The sequence below is a fragment of the Meles meles genome, chromosome X (genome assembly GCF_922984935.1).
Source record: "Meles meles chromosome X, mMelMel3.1 paternal haplotype, whole genome shotgun sequence".
NCBI classification, from domain to species: Eukaryota; Metazoa; Chordata; class Mammalia; order Carnivora; family Mustelidae; genus Meles; species Meles meles.
Window position 1 is genome coordinate 83,298,855 of NC_060087.1, and position 15,811 is coordinate 83,314,665.

The following is a 15,811-nucleotide window of genomic DNA, read 5'->3' on the forward strand; positions in this document are numbered from 1 at the left end:
TAGCAATGTTCATTTCTTCATGTTGGGATCAGGAATTATTTTTCTCTTATATTCATTAGTAGTATCATTATTCAGTATTTTGTTCATTTTATAAGGAATATTATTATTCCCGTTATCATGTAATTTGAAAGCAAAATGGTATATAATTCCTATAGTGCCTGATTCACTTGAATGTGCATTGTAGAACTCAGTAATTTATAGGTCGAATCATAACCACAAAGGCTGAAATTCTTTCACAATAAGATGTAAATGATTGCTAAACCTTCAAGTGTTACCACTCCCGGGGATAATATGTGTATTTAAATTTCTTCAGTCCCCTCTCCAAGGAAAATTTATTAGGATCTGGTGCACAAAAGACCTTGTTTTAGGTACTATGGGGGATATAGAAAAGTTGTTCTTACCTTTGAATTGCTTATAAGCTAAACTGTGGAGCAGATTAGGAAGGCAAAAGACACAGAAGGGAACTACATCATTTTATGTTAGACACTGTGCTAGGCAATTTACTTATATCGAATTCTTACAACAAACTTTTGAGGTGGAATTTTCATAGACATTTTATAAATGTGGAAATGGAGGCTCAGAGAACTTAAGTGACAAATTTACAGAGTTAGTGGCAGAGCTGGCATTTAAATCCTGGACCTTCTGGACCTGACTCCAGACTATTATCTCTCTTAATCAACACTGCCTCATCAAAAGGTGTGTGTATGCGTGTGTGTGTGTGTGTGTGTGTGTGTGTGTGTGTGTAATTACAGTGCAAAGCAGAATCAGGTCAGTGTCATACTTACGATGCAGAGTATGAAGTATATGGGGAGACAATAGAGCAATGGTTAAGAACTTGGGCTCTTTATTTTATTTTTTAAAGATTTTATTTATTTGACAAGGAGAGAGAGACAGAGAGGGAACACAAGCAGGGGGAGTGGGAGAGGGAGAAGCAGGCTTCCTGCTGAGCAGGGAGCCTGATATGGGGCTTGATCCTAGGACCCAAAACCATGACCTGAGCCGAAATCAGATGTTTAACAACTGAGCCACCCAGGAGCCCCTCTTTTTTTTTTTTTTAAGATTTTATTTATTTATCTAACAGAGAAAGAGCATAAGCAGAGGGAGCTGCAAAGGGAGAGGGAGAAGCAGGCCTCCTGCCCAGCGGGGAGCCCAAGGCAGGGCTCCATCCGAGGACCCTGGGATCACAACTGAAGCCAAAGGCAGACACCCAGTGACTGAGTCACCCAGGTGCCCAAGAACCTGGGCTTTTAACCCAGGTTAAGACTGCTTAGGTTTGAATTCTGGCTCTCCACTTTCTAGTTAGCATGTACTCTTGAGCAAGTTATTTTCCTGTGCCTCAGAGGTCCATCCATAAAGTGGGAGCTCATACCTAGCTCACAGTGTTGCTGTAAAGACTGAATGAGTTAATACAGATAAAGGGTGGTTGTCTGGCACTTAGTAAACTTAGTAAACATATATTGGTTATTATTTCAGGAAATCAGAGGAGGGAGAAACCATACCCAGCTGGGAATGGATCAGGGAAGTCTTTATGGAAGAGATAACATTGAAGACAAGGTTAAATGTTAGAGAAGAGTGATGGCTTAGGGAAAGGGAACGTAGGGGAGGTGGGAAAGCTCAGATTGTCTGGGGCCCTGAGGAGACAGGAGAGAAAGGGTGGCATGGGAGCTACTGGGAGATAAACTTCCAAAGAGAGGCAGAGGTCAAAATGCCAAATTTAAAACTATGGAGTTAATCTCTGGGCAATGGGAGCCATTAAAGGTTTTCCAGGAAAAGAAAGATAAAGCTTTCGTCAGTAGCAATGGAGCCTGACAGCTTTGCCGTTTTATCCTTGAGTGTTACCCACTGCAGAAACAAGCAAACTGACGACTCCTGTTTTGACTGAGGGAAAGGAAAAGGGGAGAAAAGGAGGGAGGTGGCAAGAAAAGGAGTAAATAACTTAGAGATGAAAAGTGCGCCTGGTGGGAAGTGTGGGAAGTGGTGGGAAGGAGGTCTTCCCTGATTCCTCATTCCAGAGGCAGCCCAGGGACTGAACTCGAAGCATAACCTACTTTCCCCCCATTTTAAGACGTGAAGCTCCCATCTCAGTTTAGGTCTTCTTTAACTTCCAGACTGTGCTTTTGGCCAGGAGTAAGCGTAGGGCATTAGGACCCAGAGATTATTGTAGTGAGAGAGGTTGAATCTCGATCTCTCAATTTTTCTCGAGCTCCCTCCTCTCCCTTTGTCATTCTAGCTGCATGCTGCCTCCGCAGCGTCCCTCTAGCTCTCTCTCTGCTAACTGCCTGCGCCTTAGACAGACAGGGTGCGCAAAGCAGAAGGATTAGTTGGGACCTGCCTTGGTGACCCCATGGCATCCCCCAGAACCGTAACTGTTGTGGCCCTCTCAGTGGCCCTGGGACTCTTCTTTGTTTTCATGGGAACTATCAAGTTGACCCCCAGGCTCAGCAAGGATGCCTACACAGAGATGGTAAGTGAAGCAAACGGGTGACGAGGGACGCACCCCCCAGGGATTGCGAGTACCTCTCCCCTTCTTTCCTTCCCAGTCCATGGTCCCATCCCCTTAACCCCTACCTCCACCCCGGACCATACCTGCTCCCCAACAACTTTGCAGCTCCGAAGGTGCAGCTGGACAAGAGCGATTTCGTTTGTAGGCTATGCTGGGAGCAACTGTTTTGGAGCCACTGGATGCCAGTTGGGGGAGGGGTTGCCCAGCAAGTACACCCCCACCTCCAAGTAAACCAGAAGGCTGAGACCTGCGTAACACCTGTCATTGGCAGGAATCTTTCCCTCCTTCTAGCACACCCAAAGTCCGGGCAAGGAGTCTGCAAGCTCCCTTGGAGCTAAGAGTTTAGCAGGCTGGAGAGTTTATTTATCTTAGGGAAGAACAAAGGGGAAGGACGGAAAGAGCTGGAGGAGAACAGGCTACTAAAACAAGCCATTCTTAGGGTCAGGAAAGGCACTCCTCATCCCTGGCTGAGAGTTGATCCCTTAGCTGCCTGGGTGTGTGTGTCTGTATCCTTGAGACAAAGCAGTCTTGGCCCAAATAAAGGTCACTGAGCGCCTGCTTCTTCCCCTTCTCTCAAGGGAGACCTTGGTGTTTTGTTTTTTTTTGTGGGCTAGTCTGCAAAATCTGCAGAGTCTGCCTCTGCTCTCCTGCAAAATAGTCCATAATCCCCACCTTGCCTTTTGTGGATGCCTGGGGTCAGGTCCTCTGCAGTTTTTCCCCCTCTGCAGAGTTGGAATCACCGAAGGTGACTGGCCAAAACATTTCCTCTGCAACCTGGGGGTTGGGCTGCTCTCCCCAGCTGGGCATGAAGAGGACTTGTTCCTATGCTGTAGAGTGTGAGAAGATGGCAGGGTATGTTTCCAGCACTTTCGTCTCGCGTCTCTCCCCGTTACTTTGCCTCTTCATTTCCCCACCCTGGCTGAAGAGAACCTGCTTCTCACTGCCTTTGCCTGATTGCCAAACCCATTACTGGGCTCTCAAGGTCAAGAAGGAAAGGAGCTTAGGGGAGGAACAGGAAGGAAGAGAGAAAAGAAGGAAGAGGGTCTCTCCATTAGGGCTGAGTCAAGGAGGAATAGCCCCACACGTTGAGAGGAATAAATATCGCTCTCCTGGAGCCCACTGTGGAGCCTTCATGAGCCCCTCAACGTGAGCTGCAAATAGATGGAGACTGGTGAATTGTAGATGTTCAGAAAATGTTTGCAGGCAGCTCTGGTTTCTGACTCAGGGTTTGAGCTGGTGCTTTCCGTGTCTCTCTCACCACAGGATCATCCTGGGAGTGGGGGAGGGTGGCTGGGACTCCAGCGCCTAGGTCTAGCCCCAGTGGCAAATACTAATGTATTTCTCAGTCTCCCTTCCCCTCCTCCCAGCATGTTTGGCCAGATGGAATTGAAATCAGGTCAAAATGAGTATCCAAGGCAGCCTGCACTGGGGAGGGGAGGGGAGGGGAGGTGGGGTAGCAGATGCCACCAAATGCAGAGGGACCGGGTGGAGGTGAAACGCCACTATATTTTGGTTTCAGAGTAGTAGTTTAGTTTAGATTACAAGTAAATGAAATGCTATTGCTTTTCTTTACTTTTCATATATACATGTATTAATATGTTTGTGTGTGAACCTTAGGTATTTTTGACTTTTCTTTTTCCTTAGGACATAGTAGCCTTCTTCAGTATATTCCCTGGCCCCCAGGCCCTCCTCAGCTGTGTTAGAGGTCCCCCCAAGCTGTACCCTAAGTACACTGTTAGGATCTGCAGGCAATCCAGCTAAAATGGAGTCACCGGAACCTTCTTACCAGCTTGGCAGGAGCTCACGAGGAGGACCAGTCACAAATGGGTTTACAGTAGGTTTCTTCCTAGGGAGTGGAGCTGTCTTTTGCAGTCTCCTGAAAGGCAGAAGAAACCAGTCAAGATTTCGTATCATACAAAGGAACATATTTAAATAAATATAAGCTAATACAGCAGTATAGAACCATTGTGAGTGTGAGAGAGAGAGAGAGAGAGAGAGAGAGAGTGTGTGTGTGTGTGTGTGTGTGTGTGTGTGTGTGTGTGTGTATACACGCACAATTCTGTGCTTATGTGTTCAGCGGTATCTGGAAGGAATGGAGGAACTATATCTAGCTGGGAGGTAGACTTCACAGTAGTATGAACCTTGAGGAGGATTTTCAGATTGCCTTTTCCAGGGTCCCCTCCTGCACTGAACATTGGCCCCAGGCTGGGGAGGGCTGTCCAGCACAGGGGCCACTGCACCAGTCCTGGGCTGGCCAAGCTTTATTCTTAAGTCCAAAGGAAATGGGAAAAATTCAGTTCTAGTACAAAGAATGGACTCGATTTATATTTGTTGAATGGATGAGTGAATGAATGAGTCGTTGGAGCATTGTCTTGGCTGGTCACCACCCTTTAGAGTTCTCTGGTTGGATCTTGATTATGTAGTTCAGGAGCCATGTCTTGCTCTCAGAAGGCCGTATGGCCCCTTAGGACCCCAACTCTAGATCAGCTAGGCTGATTATCTGGGATTTTCTGTTTTCCATTTAGGAGTGATTCCTCTGCATTGACAGTCATTTATTGCCTGCAGCAGCTTTTCTTACAAGATCTCAAAGTGTTGTTGTTTAAAGATTATTTGTTCTTTAAAACATATCAGTGAGGTAAATTCATCTTATTAGTTATTCTTCTTTTACTGATGGATCAAACTGATCCAATATCATAGGGTATGCTGTTGTGGGAGCAGAGATTAGAAACCAAGTCTGCGACTGAATCTGCTCAGTGGAGGGGTCATTAATGATTACAACTGCCTTTTTGGATGTCAGAACTTGCAAATGATTCTTGAACATATCTGGCATATTCTTGCTTCTTTTTTATAACTGTTCAACTACACCAATTCAAGCCTTTACTTTGAAACCAATTTCAAATTTAGATTTTTTTTTGCCAATGTTTATTTTTCTTGTTTTAAAACCATTAGTGTTATGCTTAGGTGTTGTCCCCTCTGTGAGGAATCATGGCTGAAAACCCTACAGACAAATGACTATTAACTTCTTTCCTGTATACTGCAGAAACCAGGAATGGTTAATGGAAAGAGCACAGACTTTCAGTCATATAGGTTAGTGCTTGAGTCCTGACATTCCTAGTGCCTCAGTTTCCTTATCTGTGAGATGAGGATAATAATTCTTCCCTTAGAAGGTTGTTGTAAATATTAGTTGATATTATATATGGAAGCATCTGGTACAGTGGTTATTTACATATTGCCAGTGTTCAAGAAGTGTTCCGGGTGAAGTGATGGTAATAATCAATTCTACATTATGCAGGGGCTTCCTGACTAATCTGAATGGTCAGTTTAAGGGATTGAGATCAGGCACTTAGAAGAGCAAGATGCTATTTTCATGTGCCCTGGTGAACAGACCTTTATGCAATTAGCTAATTTTGAAAGCTCCACATTTGCTGATGGTTAATGCACAGTGGATTCCATGCAGAACTTCCAGATGTCTCTCTGAATTGCCCATTTGGTGTGTGTCGCCCCATACCTCCTCCAGATTTAGCAAATGTCATTATAGAGTACTCTAAAGCCCACATGAACTCAACATGACTGATCACTCCCTTGACTAAATGCCTTCATTAATTCACTTGAAATTGGGAGACAGCACATACAAATGCTGTTAAGCAGTTTCCTGGGCAGTGATGGGGAACAAACAAATGGTTGACTTGCTCTAAATTTGGTATTCAGCTCTTTGAGGCAGTGGTTCCATTCTGTAATCAAAAGGGGCCACACGCAGAATGGTGAGAAAACACCAAAATCCTGTCACAATGAAACCAAGGGATTTTGGCGCTAAGAAGAACAGGGCAAGGCTCTGCTTCTTCTTATCCCCTCAGAGTGAAGGTTTGTTGATTTGGCTGATTGGCTTATCTAGAGTTAAATGCCCTAGGGTTTGTATATCCCTGGGGAAACACTCCAGATGTTTGGGTAGTTTATTTAATTTCCTTAGGTAATCTTTTATGCTTCCAATCACTGCCATTATTTGCTTTCCAGCTAGGTAATAAGATAGTAATTCACTGATCCTTAGACTGCTCTCTGAGGTGGTACAGTACATTTATTCCATTATTATTTCCATTATTATTTCCATGAGATGGAAAGTGACTTTGCTTAGTTCATACAGTCAACCATCTCAAGTTAAACTCCACTGGAGTTGATGCCAGGAAACGTGTAGCTTCTCAATGGCCAAGAGCTATGCTTGTTTCAAAGTGACCTTTGACTAATAGTTGAAGTCTTCTGCCCTGAAATGCAATCTGAGAAGGATCCACTTTGGTTAGTAGGACGAGATTCGCCAGCTTCCTCTGTAGGTTGGTACTATATGACAGCAGAAAGTGGAATTGCTTAAAATGTGTTTATAGTGCTCATGGATATTTGGCAATTAAAACGTGATAGCTTTTTATTGCATTGAAGAAATAATCAATAACTCACATTTGGCTTTTTCCCCTACAAAGATGCAGGGAAATCATATTCGAGTCAGTAAATTTTGCAGCATTTATGAGCCTTTATGGCCTAAGATAACAACGAAGCTGAGAATTTTAGCCAAAATGTATTTTTGTCAGTGCCCTCTTTGGCTTTCATAGTTTTTTTTCCTCTGTAAATTTTAGTGAAGTGTAACATACATTGTGAAATGTGCATCTAACATAAATGTACAGCTCAAGGAATTTTCAGAATACTCCTGTGTAACCAGCACCCATATCAAGAACACACCAGCTCTCCTGAAACCCGCCCCCCCATTGGTCCCTTCCAGTTACTACTTCCCCAAGGGTTATTATCTTCCTGACTTCTAACAACATAAGTTAGTTTTACTGTTTTTGAACTTTATATAAATGGAATTTACAGTGGATTAGTCATTTTTTTTTCTTTACCTAACTGGCATAAGTGTATTGAAGTGGATCAGATGACTTGGTCTCTGTTCCCATTTTGTCCTGTTAGCTGACTTGGATTAGTAATTAACTGCATTTGAAGATAAATGCAATTGATAGTTTTGAGCTCTTCAAATAAATGTCATTAATATGAGATCATGGACCCTACGGTGTTGTGAAGAGTAAATGACAAAAAGAGAAAGAGTATGACTAAAGAAAGTCTCCATATGCTTTTGACTCATGTCTGAATTGTATCTTCTCATACCATAAGAATGGACCTGTTTGATTTACCGCTATTATTAAAGTAATCACCATGGTTTGCTTGCAAACGCATGGACTTCTCATTGTATGGTTCACTGATAATGAAATGTGTGTGTGTGTCTGTGTGTGGCCCTTGTCTGATGCCATGATGTTACGATTTTTTTAACTAAATCTCCAAAATGTTCATTTAATTTACAAAAGGGGAAACCCAGATAATAAAATGCTTAGTGATTCTCTCTAAGCAACTTAGGGGCAGAACTAAAATTGAAATTAAGCTTAAGAATCTCAGCCCAAGGATATTGTTGGACAATTGCTTTCTATGAAAGGGATTTGAAACATTTGACTAAGCACTCTTCTTCCCTGCTTCCTTGCCCTATAAGGAAACTATGGTTACAGGGTCTGGGTCATTGCAATGGAAGGGAAACAGACCTAACAAAGTGAATTGTGAGAGCCTTTTGGGAGAGTGACTCAGTCAACTCTCTTTATTCTTACCATCAGAACAATTAAAGTCTTTAGAGCTCTAGTTACTATAGATTCAAGACATGTGACCCTTCTATTGTTAGAACTGATGTGGCCCAGACCAAACACTGATGGGGCTGGCAATAGTAGGATTCTTTTGATGTCTCCATCCTACTCCACAGGAGAAAGAATAAAGGCCTTCCTATAATGTCAAGACTCCATCCAAGCTTAGTCCCATTTCTAACAAATTAAACATTCCCTGTCTGGAGTCCTGGAGAATAGATGCTATCTGTACCTACTCAGCTTTGAACTAAAGATTTGATGAAATGGCTTATCCATGTACAGTTTCCTCTGGAGAAAAGAAAGGGGAAAAAAGAGGCAACAGCTGCATTAAAGATCCACAGCGGTAGTTTAAGAAGTTAGATAAACAACTGAAAAAGTAATATGGAGTTACACCAAATGTAAAGAAAAAAAAAAGATCACTGAAGTCACAGGAACTTGATTTAAAGACCTGGAATTTGGCCCCAGGCTACGGATTCCACTATAGTAAAAGAATCTATTCTTGAATGATGGGTGGTTAGCCTTAGCCAAAAAAGGAGCGTTTCCAGAAGCCACTCAGCCAGCATCTGGAAGTCTTGGCTCTGAACTGACTGTAAGAAACTCATCTTGCTTCCTGCGTTCATCATGTCAGAAGCTTACATTTAGGATTTAGGAACTGCCTCTTGGGAAGCTTTGTGTTGTTAATTAGAAATGGTCCTCATTTAAAAGTGTTGAAGAAGACTCTTGTGTCCAGACCTCTTTCCCTGATGTTGCTCTGCTACTCTCACCAGAGTGCAGAGAGGGAGAGAGTGGGCAGGTGGCATCTAGTTTAATAGTGAGAGGAAATGGGTACACTTCTCCTCACCGCCTCTACTCTGCTCCATGTGGGTCTCCCGCAGTGCAACCCAGGGTTTTACTCTGCCAACTCATCAACATCTCTCCTAATTTCTCTGGGACTCCCCGATTTAACCTAAAATAGGAAGAGGGAGGAAGAAGACTAACCCTCTGTGTTTCTTTACATGCTCAGGAATAGGATAAGGACTAGGGTGAGGTGAAATTTTAAAGACAGGATCTGACAAGGACTGGGAAGAGATAAATGAGGCATGGTTGTGTAAGTGCAGAGCTGGATCCTGCCTTTATCTGAAGCTTTGATATTTTGCTCATTAATGATATCATTCACCTTACTCAAGAAATCCTTTTGGTGCCCTCTTAAATTTTACATTCAAGGCAAATAGCCTGGCTCATTTCACTTTATTCTTAACCCTGCTCAGGAAAATGAGGCTCAGAGAGGTCAAATAATTTGCCTAGGAACACCCAACTAGAAAGGGACAGAGATGAGATTTAAAGCCAAGTCTGTCTGAATCAAAACTTACGTTTTTTTTCCCCACTAAACCATTGGTCTTTTAACAGTCCTCATAGAGGATTATCTTGTGCCACTTATGATAATTAATCCATGAATAAGTTGCATTCACTGATCCAGAAGTGAGAGAGATGATGATGTTTGTTCCAAATCTAGAGTGTATGAACACTATTCTAAGTGCCAGATGCTTCTAAGAGGTCAAGTTGGCTTTCTGCCTGATTCTTATGATACTTGCCTTGCATCTGGAACTTTTGATTATTCTCTTCTTGAAAACCTTGGCCCCCATGACCCTTGTCTTTCTTGGTTTTCCCTCTACTTTTCTGACCACACTCTCTTCTGTCTGCTTTGTGGACCATCTTCCTCTTTCCATTTCTTAAATGTCAGTCACAAAATTTTTCCCACTGTATATATACATTCTGCTATATATATATGTACACATACATATATACACACATATACTGTATATATACATATACATATACTGCTGTATATATACTATATATATACATATATACATTCTGCTGTATATATATGTATATACATACTGATGTATATATACATCAGAATGGATACTGGTGACTATCCATTCTGTATCATTACTCTAGACCTCTATTACTGAGCTGCCTACCAGACATCTCCACTTAGATGTCTTAGAGATACTTCAACTAAAAAACCCAAATTGAATCCCTTACTCCTTCCTACCCCTTGCCCCACCCCCAACATCTTCTTCCAGATGCATACCCAAACCTGGAGAATGGTAACACACTTCTACCCACATACCCAAGCCAGAGACCAGAGAATCTTTCCTGACTTATCCCTTTCCCTCAGTGTCCACATCTAGTATAACACTAAATTCTATGATTTTTGCATTAAAAGCATTCTTGACTCTGTCCCCTTCCCTCTATCCCTTCTATCATTAATCTAAGTCTCTTATTTGGTCTCCTTGCTTCCAGGCATACTTCTCCCAATGCACCCTCCACACTATTTCCAGAAGGACCTTCCTCAAAAGCAAATTATGGTGCTCCCCTTGGCTTATAGGATAAAATCCACCTCCACAACACAATATATATAGACATATATAAGGGGATGTATATAGTTCTCATGATCCATGATTCATATCTATCTCCCCTGTTTCATGTCTCACTCTCACCCCTCCCTCTCCCAACCTATGCTGAACTGGGGTGGTGTTTGAAACACACAAGTCTGTTTTGTGCTTCAGGGCCTTTGGTCATCCAGTTTCTTCTGCCTGCAATGCCCTTTGCTTATTGATTTGCCAACACCTGCTCTTCCTTTAATAATCCACTCTAGCTTTTCTCTGTTCCCATCTAGGGAGACTTGACCAGTCTGGTATGCCTCCACTGTTTCTACTGCATAATTTTGTTTGGCACCCATAACTTCTCTTCCTATAAACTCAAGCTTCAGGAAAGAAGAGCCTTTGAATGATTGATATCTGTATCAAAAGTACCTAGACAGTGCCTAGTGCAAGGAAGCACTTAATAAATATTGAATGAATTAATGGATACTTACTGAAAACAAAGCAGTGGGCCAACCTAATAAGACACTTGATAAAATCTCATCGATTTACTACAAAATGAGGATCAGGTCCATCTGAATACAGTGAAAAATATGATTATCTGTTACCCTAAGGTCAATATAATCTTATTACTTTGTAATATATCCAGTGACTCCTTCCTCTGTTGTATGATGTCTCCCTTTGGGCTACAATTAGACCTCGTACAGATGTCTATTATGTGTCCTTAACCATATTGCTTTATACTGGCATTTTGTGTATCCATTTCCCCTAGCCAGAACAAGAGCTTCTCGACCCTGGCTTATTTACCTTTTTATCTCCATCGCATAATCCATAGTAGGTGTTCAATACATATTTGTTAGATTAAAATTAATGAACTTGCACCAGGCTAACAAAGTAGCATCTTGTAAAGGCTTGGGACTTTTATCTCACTGACCATGAGACTAGTTTTTATCTTACTATATTTTAAAGATATATAAGGGGCTAACATTTGCACACATTTTTATTTTTCTATTTACTTAGTACTCACTTTTTAATTTTTGCAGATTCTGCAAGTGTAAACTTCTGCTCAGCTTTTTTTGAATTATCACAGATTCCGAATTTGAGAAGTCCACATTAGTGAGGCTTTATTATACTGTACCTTGCCTTGTTTCATTTTTGTTGGTGTTCATATGCATCTGGGTTTGGATGAGGCAGGCATGAGAAAATGTGAATGTGCTAATCTGTAACAGATTTTATGGGCCCAATAAATTTTCTTATAAATGCTTTTAGTGTTGTTTATGATTTATAATCAGAAAATAATTTTTAACTATAAAGCCAAATTCTCTTTGGTGTTGTTACTAAGTTTTATTTATTTATTTATTTTAAAATTTATTTTAGAGAGAGAAAGAGAGTGTGAGTGGGGGGAGGAGCAGAGGGAGAGGGACATGCAGACTCTATGCTGAGGGCAGAGCCCAGTCCCATGACCCTGAGATCATGACCTGAGCTGAAATTAAGTGTTGGACCCTCAACTAACTGAGCCACCCAGGTGCCCTGCTGTTACTAAGGTTTAAATCACAGGGATCTCAGAAGATCGCTTGTTTTTTTCTTATCTTCATTACAAGGCTTTTATTTAGGAGCCACAGTAAAAAAAAAAAAAAAAAAAATGGGACCTGGTGGGGACAGAAGGAAGCCCTTGCTTGTGTGTTCTTCATTCTAATGTTAAAATCAATGTTAATGTGGCATTCCTTGTGGTATTTCACTCTAGAAACGTGCTTACAAGAGCTATGTCCGAGCCCTCCCTCTGCTGAAGAAAATGGGGATCAATTCCATTCTCCTCCGCAAAAGCATTGGTGCTCTTGAGGTGGCCTGTGGCATTGTCATGACCCTTGTGCCTGGGCGTCCCAAAGATGTGGCCAACTTCTTCCTACTCTTGCTGGTGTTGGCTGTGCTCTTCTTCCATCAGCTAGTCGGTGATCCTCTCAAACGCTACGCCCATGCTCTGGTGTTTGGAATCCTGCTCACCTGCCGCCTGCTGATTGCCCGCAAGCCTGAAGACCGGTCTTCTGAGAAGAAGCCCTTGCCACTGCCCGGGCAAGCGGGGAATGCTGGGAATGCAGAGGATCAGCCCTCCTTATATGAGAAGGCCCCTCAGGGCAAAATGAAGTTGTCATAGGAAAGCATAAGTGCGAAAAGTGGACCTTCCAGGCAGTTGCCTCCATGACACCCAGGAAGATGTCAGTGTGTGTTTTTCATTTGATTTATTTATCTTGAGGGAAAGGGAAAAATATAATCTGCAAGTTAATGGTCTTATTGGCTTGTGTACACCTATACCCTAAAATGACCTCCCCACATAGACATATGTACACCACCTTTAATCACTTTGGGGCAACTCACATCTTGCTGCATGTACATGTATATGGCTAACTGTTGAAGTGTATTTGTGAGATGGACTCCAGCAAGCATGTGACTATAAGATTATGTGTGGAAAAATTTATTTACTGTCTGTGTCTGTGTGCATATACGCGTGCACACTTGTGCACGCAGGTGTGAGGATTAAGGCTCTGATCTTGAACTAATCCTGCACAGGTATCCTTCCCTTTACAAACTGATTCTAGTGAGGGCAGAATAAAATAAACCTCTTCTAAAGAGAATCCTACTTACTTCTGGTATAAATCAAGTGATGTATTCCTGTGGGATGAGGGCAATTGAGCTGAAAACTTTAATTTACCACTTTAGGAGACAGTTCCTTCAATTCGAGACACTGAGTTATACTGGTTAGCCTCCACTGTAACAGTTGTTGAAATTTTAAATACTCCATATTGAGTTTAATTAAAATAAGGAATATATGCAGTCAATACATAATCTAATTCAAGTGATAAAATTGGAAATTTCACCTTGCCTTTGCCCCAACTCAACCTACTAAGCGCCTTTGCTCACAGTTGAAATTGAAGTTGTAAACTTTTACCAGACATGTTTTTTGGATTTTCTTAAGCCAAAAGTTGCCTCACTTCCTACTATTCTCAGCAACTAACCAGGATTTGGCGGCTGCTTCATTACGGTGGAGGGAGCAGGGATTAGTTTCATTAGAAATCTGTGAATCTCAAACTCTTGTTGTTCTCTTAAATCATCTGAAACTTGACAGAGGAGCTGTATCCAGTGTTCCCCTGCCAAACAGATTCATTACTCCTATCGAATCTTCACTGAACTTTGCTAGTGTAAACCGAGATCCCAGTTACTCCTGTGGTTATCTCCTCTACACCTCTTTATCATTATAGTGGCTGGAGTCTAGCTGGGGGAAGGATATTTGATATGGGTTCGTTGGATTGAGCAATATGAAACTTAGCTTTCTTCATTCAGTACTGCTGTTTCTCCTTGTTTGATGTGCTTTGATGGTTTTAATATTATTGTGCCAGGTATGGGGAGAGGGGTGGGGGCATTGGGTGTGGGGGGAGTACAAATTATTGTATTTTCTTCAGTGCCATTGTTCTTGTTAATTGATACCTCTGTCTTATTTCTCTCATTCTTTCAAAATAAAAATTTTTGAAATTTGGAGGAAACTGGACAGATAATGGAAATCTGGGAAGAAAAGTTCATATGAAGCAATTCACGCCCTTTTATTTTTGATTCTGGATGAGGAAGTGTAAGAGAAGGAATTGCATATCACATAGTATGCTAAAGAGGTTACCAACTTTCCAATCTCATTTAAGTTCCCCCACACTTCGGTAATGTCAGCATATAAAGACAGAAAGCCAGAGCATTAGGATCAATACAATTTTCAGGTTTAGGGAGTTCTGCTTCACTAGGTGATGCCAAGGGAAGGTGGAAGAATGAGTTCAGAGAAAATTGCAGGTCTAGGAAACAAAGGCGAACCAGTGCTTTCTCACTATGTGTATCCACAAACTGGCACATGTTCCAGTGCCACAGACTTGTCATGTTAGGCAAGTTATTTCACCACTCAGAGCCCGAGTTTCATCATCTACAAAAGAGAAGGGGATTGAAGGCTTAAAATCCCTTCTAATACCCAGCTGAGTCTCTGAAATCATTAAGAGTATGAAAAATGACTCTTGAGAAATTTTCAGTTTTCCTAGATAAGAGCAGTTAAAATATCAAACATTCAGTTCTTATGCTTGATTAAACAAGAGTTCATTAAAGTACTCTGAAAATCATGTAAGATGTGGTAAATAGTAATTTCTGGTGTAGTCTTTCCCAAATATAACAACATAATCTTTGATTCTTCATTTCTCCCTGATTGCAGTTTCCTTCTACAGTTTTGCTCAGTTCATGGGTATGTTTTGGCCTCAAAAAATCAGTGAGAACCATTTAATTTACCTTTCCTCTTTAATTCCTACCTAGTAAAAGATTAAAGTAGGGACTAGGCTCAGGTCTCAAACTAAACCCTTGTTGCTGTTTCAGCCAGTTTCTTTAAGACTCATTGATTCCTCAAAGTTAGAAATCTGTATGTGTTGCCTGGTAGGTTACGTGAAAGGTGCCACTTCTAGCTTAAGACGCAGGTTTTTGGCAAATCCTGCAAGATACGTATGCCCGCCCTCGGTCAAAAGAGGGCAGATCCAGCCGTCCTTTCCTCCCACCCCGGAACTTTGCCTGGGAAAAGCGACGGCTTCGGAAGTCATAGACTCAATAACCTAAGTCTCCTGTTCAGCGAGAGATAAGCAGCCCTTATTGCGAAGTTTGCAGTTTCATATTTTCCTATAAAGTTCGGATACTTGAGGGTCAATCTGAGCAAAATTATCACTGTAATTACTCTCGTTAAATTCAGGAATAAGGACACTAATTGCCGCAAATTACGCAAAATGACGAATGCGAACATTATTAGGACAGTGGGAACGCCAGCCAATCAGCTAGCTCCAGCAGCAAAGGCCCACAAGCCGTGGGTCCCCTACCCGGGGCGGGCGGGGCAAGAGGTTCTCGTGATTGGATCTGCGTCAGCGTCGGCGCGCCCGCGCCTCCTCGCGCCGTTGAGTTGTAACCCAACCAATCAGGCTTCAGCAGAGCGCGCCGCTCTGCCTAGGGCAGCCTGGGTCTCTAAAGAAGCGCATGCGCGGGGCGGGGCCCGCTCTTTTGAATCCGGGAGGCGGCGTTCGGATTCCTGAAGCTTTGCGACTGAGGAGTATGATAGGTGAGGTACTTTTACTTTTTTAAAGAACGCGCGAAGTGGGGACTCTCAGAGCAGAGGGACTCTCCTGATTTCTGAGCAGAACTCTTCTGCAAGATGTGGCAGGGATCGGTGGCTCAGATGTGGCTCAGATAACTGTCCAGTGGGTCAGTCGTCCTGATCGAGT

The 15,811-nt window shown here is 42.3% G+C and overlaps 2 protein-coding genes across 2 annotated transcripts in view; both read left to right on the forward strand.

The window, feature by feature from the left end:
* The first annotated feature begins 2,235 nt into the window (after positions 1 to 2,235).
* On the forward strand, positions 2,236 to 14,063 carry TMEM35A (transmembrane protein 35A). Its single transcript, XM_045994651.1, has 2 exons — positions 2,236 to 2,464; positions 12,277 to 14,063. Exons 1-2 carry the CDS (start codon positions 2,345 to 2,347, stop codon positions 12,682 to 12,684), a joined length of 528 nt encoding a protein of 175 aa, XP_045850607.1. The 5' UTR covers positions 2,236 to 2,344; the 3' UTR covers positions 12,685 to 14,063.
* Positions 14,064 to 15,581: 1,518 nt separating this feature from the next.
* The window catches only part of CENPI (centromere protein I), a 90,170-nt gene continuing 89,940 nt past the window's right edge, over positions 15,582 to 15,811 (forward strand). The window contains exon 1 of the mRNA XM_045994486.1: positions 15,582 to 15,648. The gene's annotated coding sequence lies outside the window, so the exon portion shown is untranslated. The remainder of the gene's footprint in view (positions 15,649 to 15,811) is intronic.

What these genes read in the sequence shown, in the direction of transcription:
- TMEM35A (XM_045994651.1), top strand. Translation starts at nt 2,345, where the DNA reads ATGGCATCCCCCAGAACCGTAACTGTTGTGGCCCTCTCAGTGGCCCTG. An exon ending in AGGATGCCTACACAGAGATG is followed by an intron (nt 2,465 to 12,276) that starts GTAAGTGAAGCA and finishes ATTTCACTCTAG; the next exon opens with AAACGTGCTTACAAGAGCTA.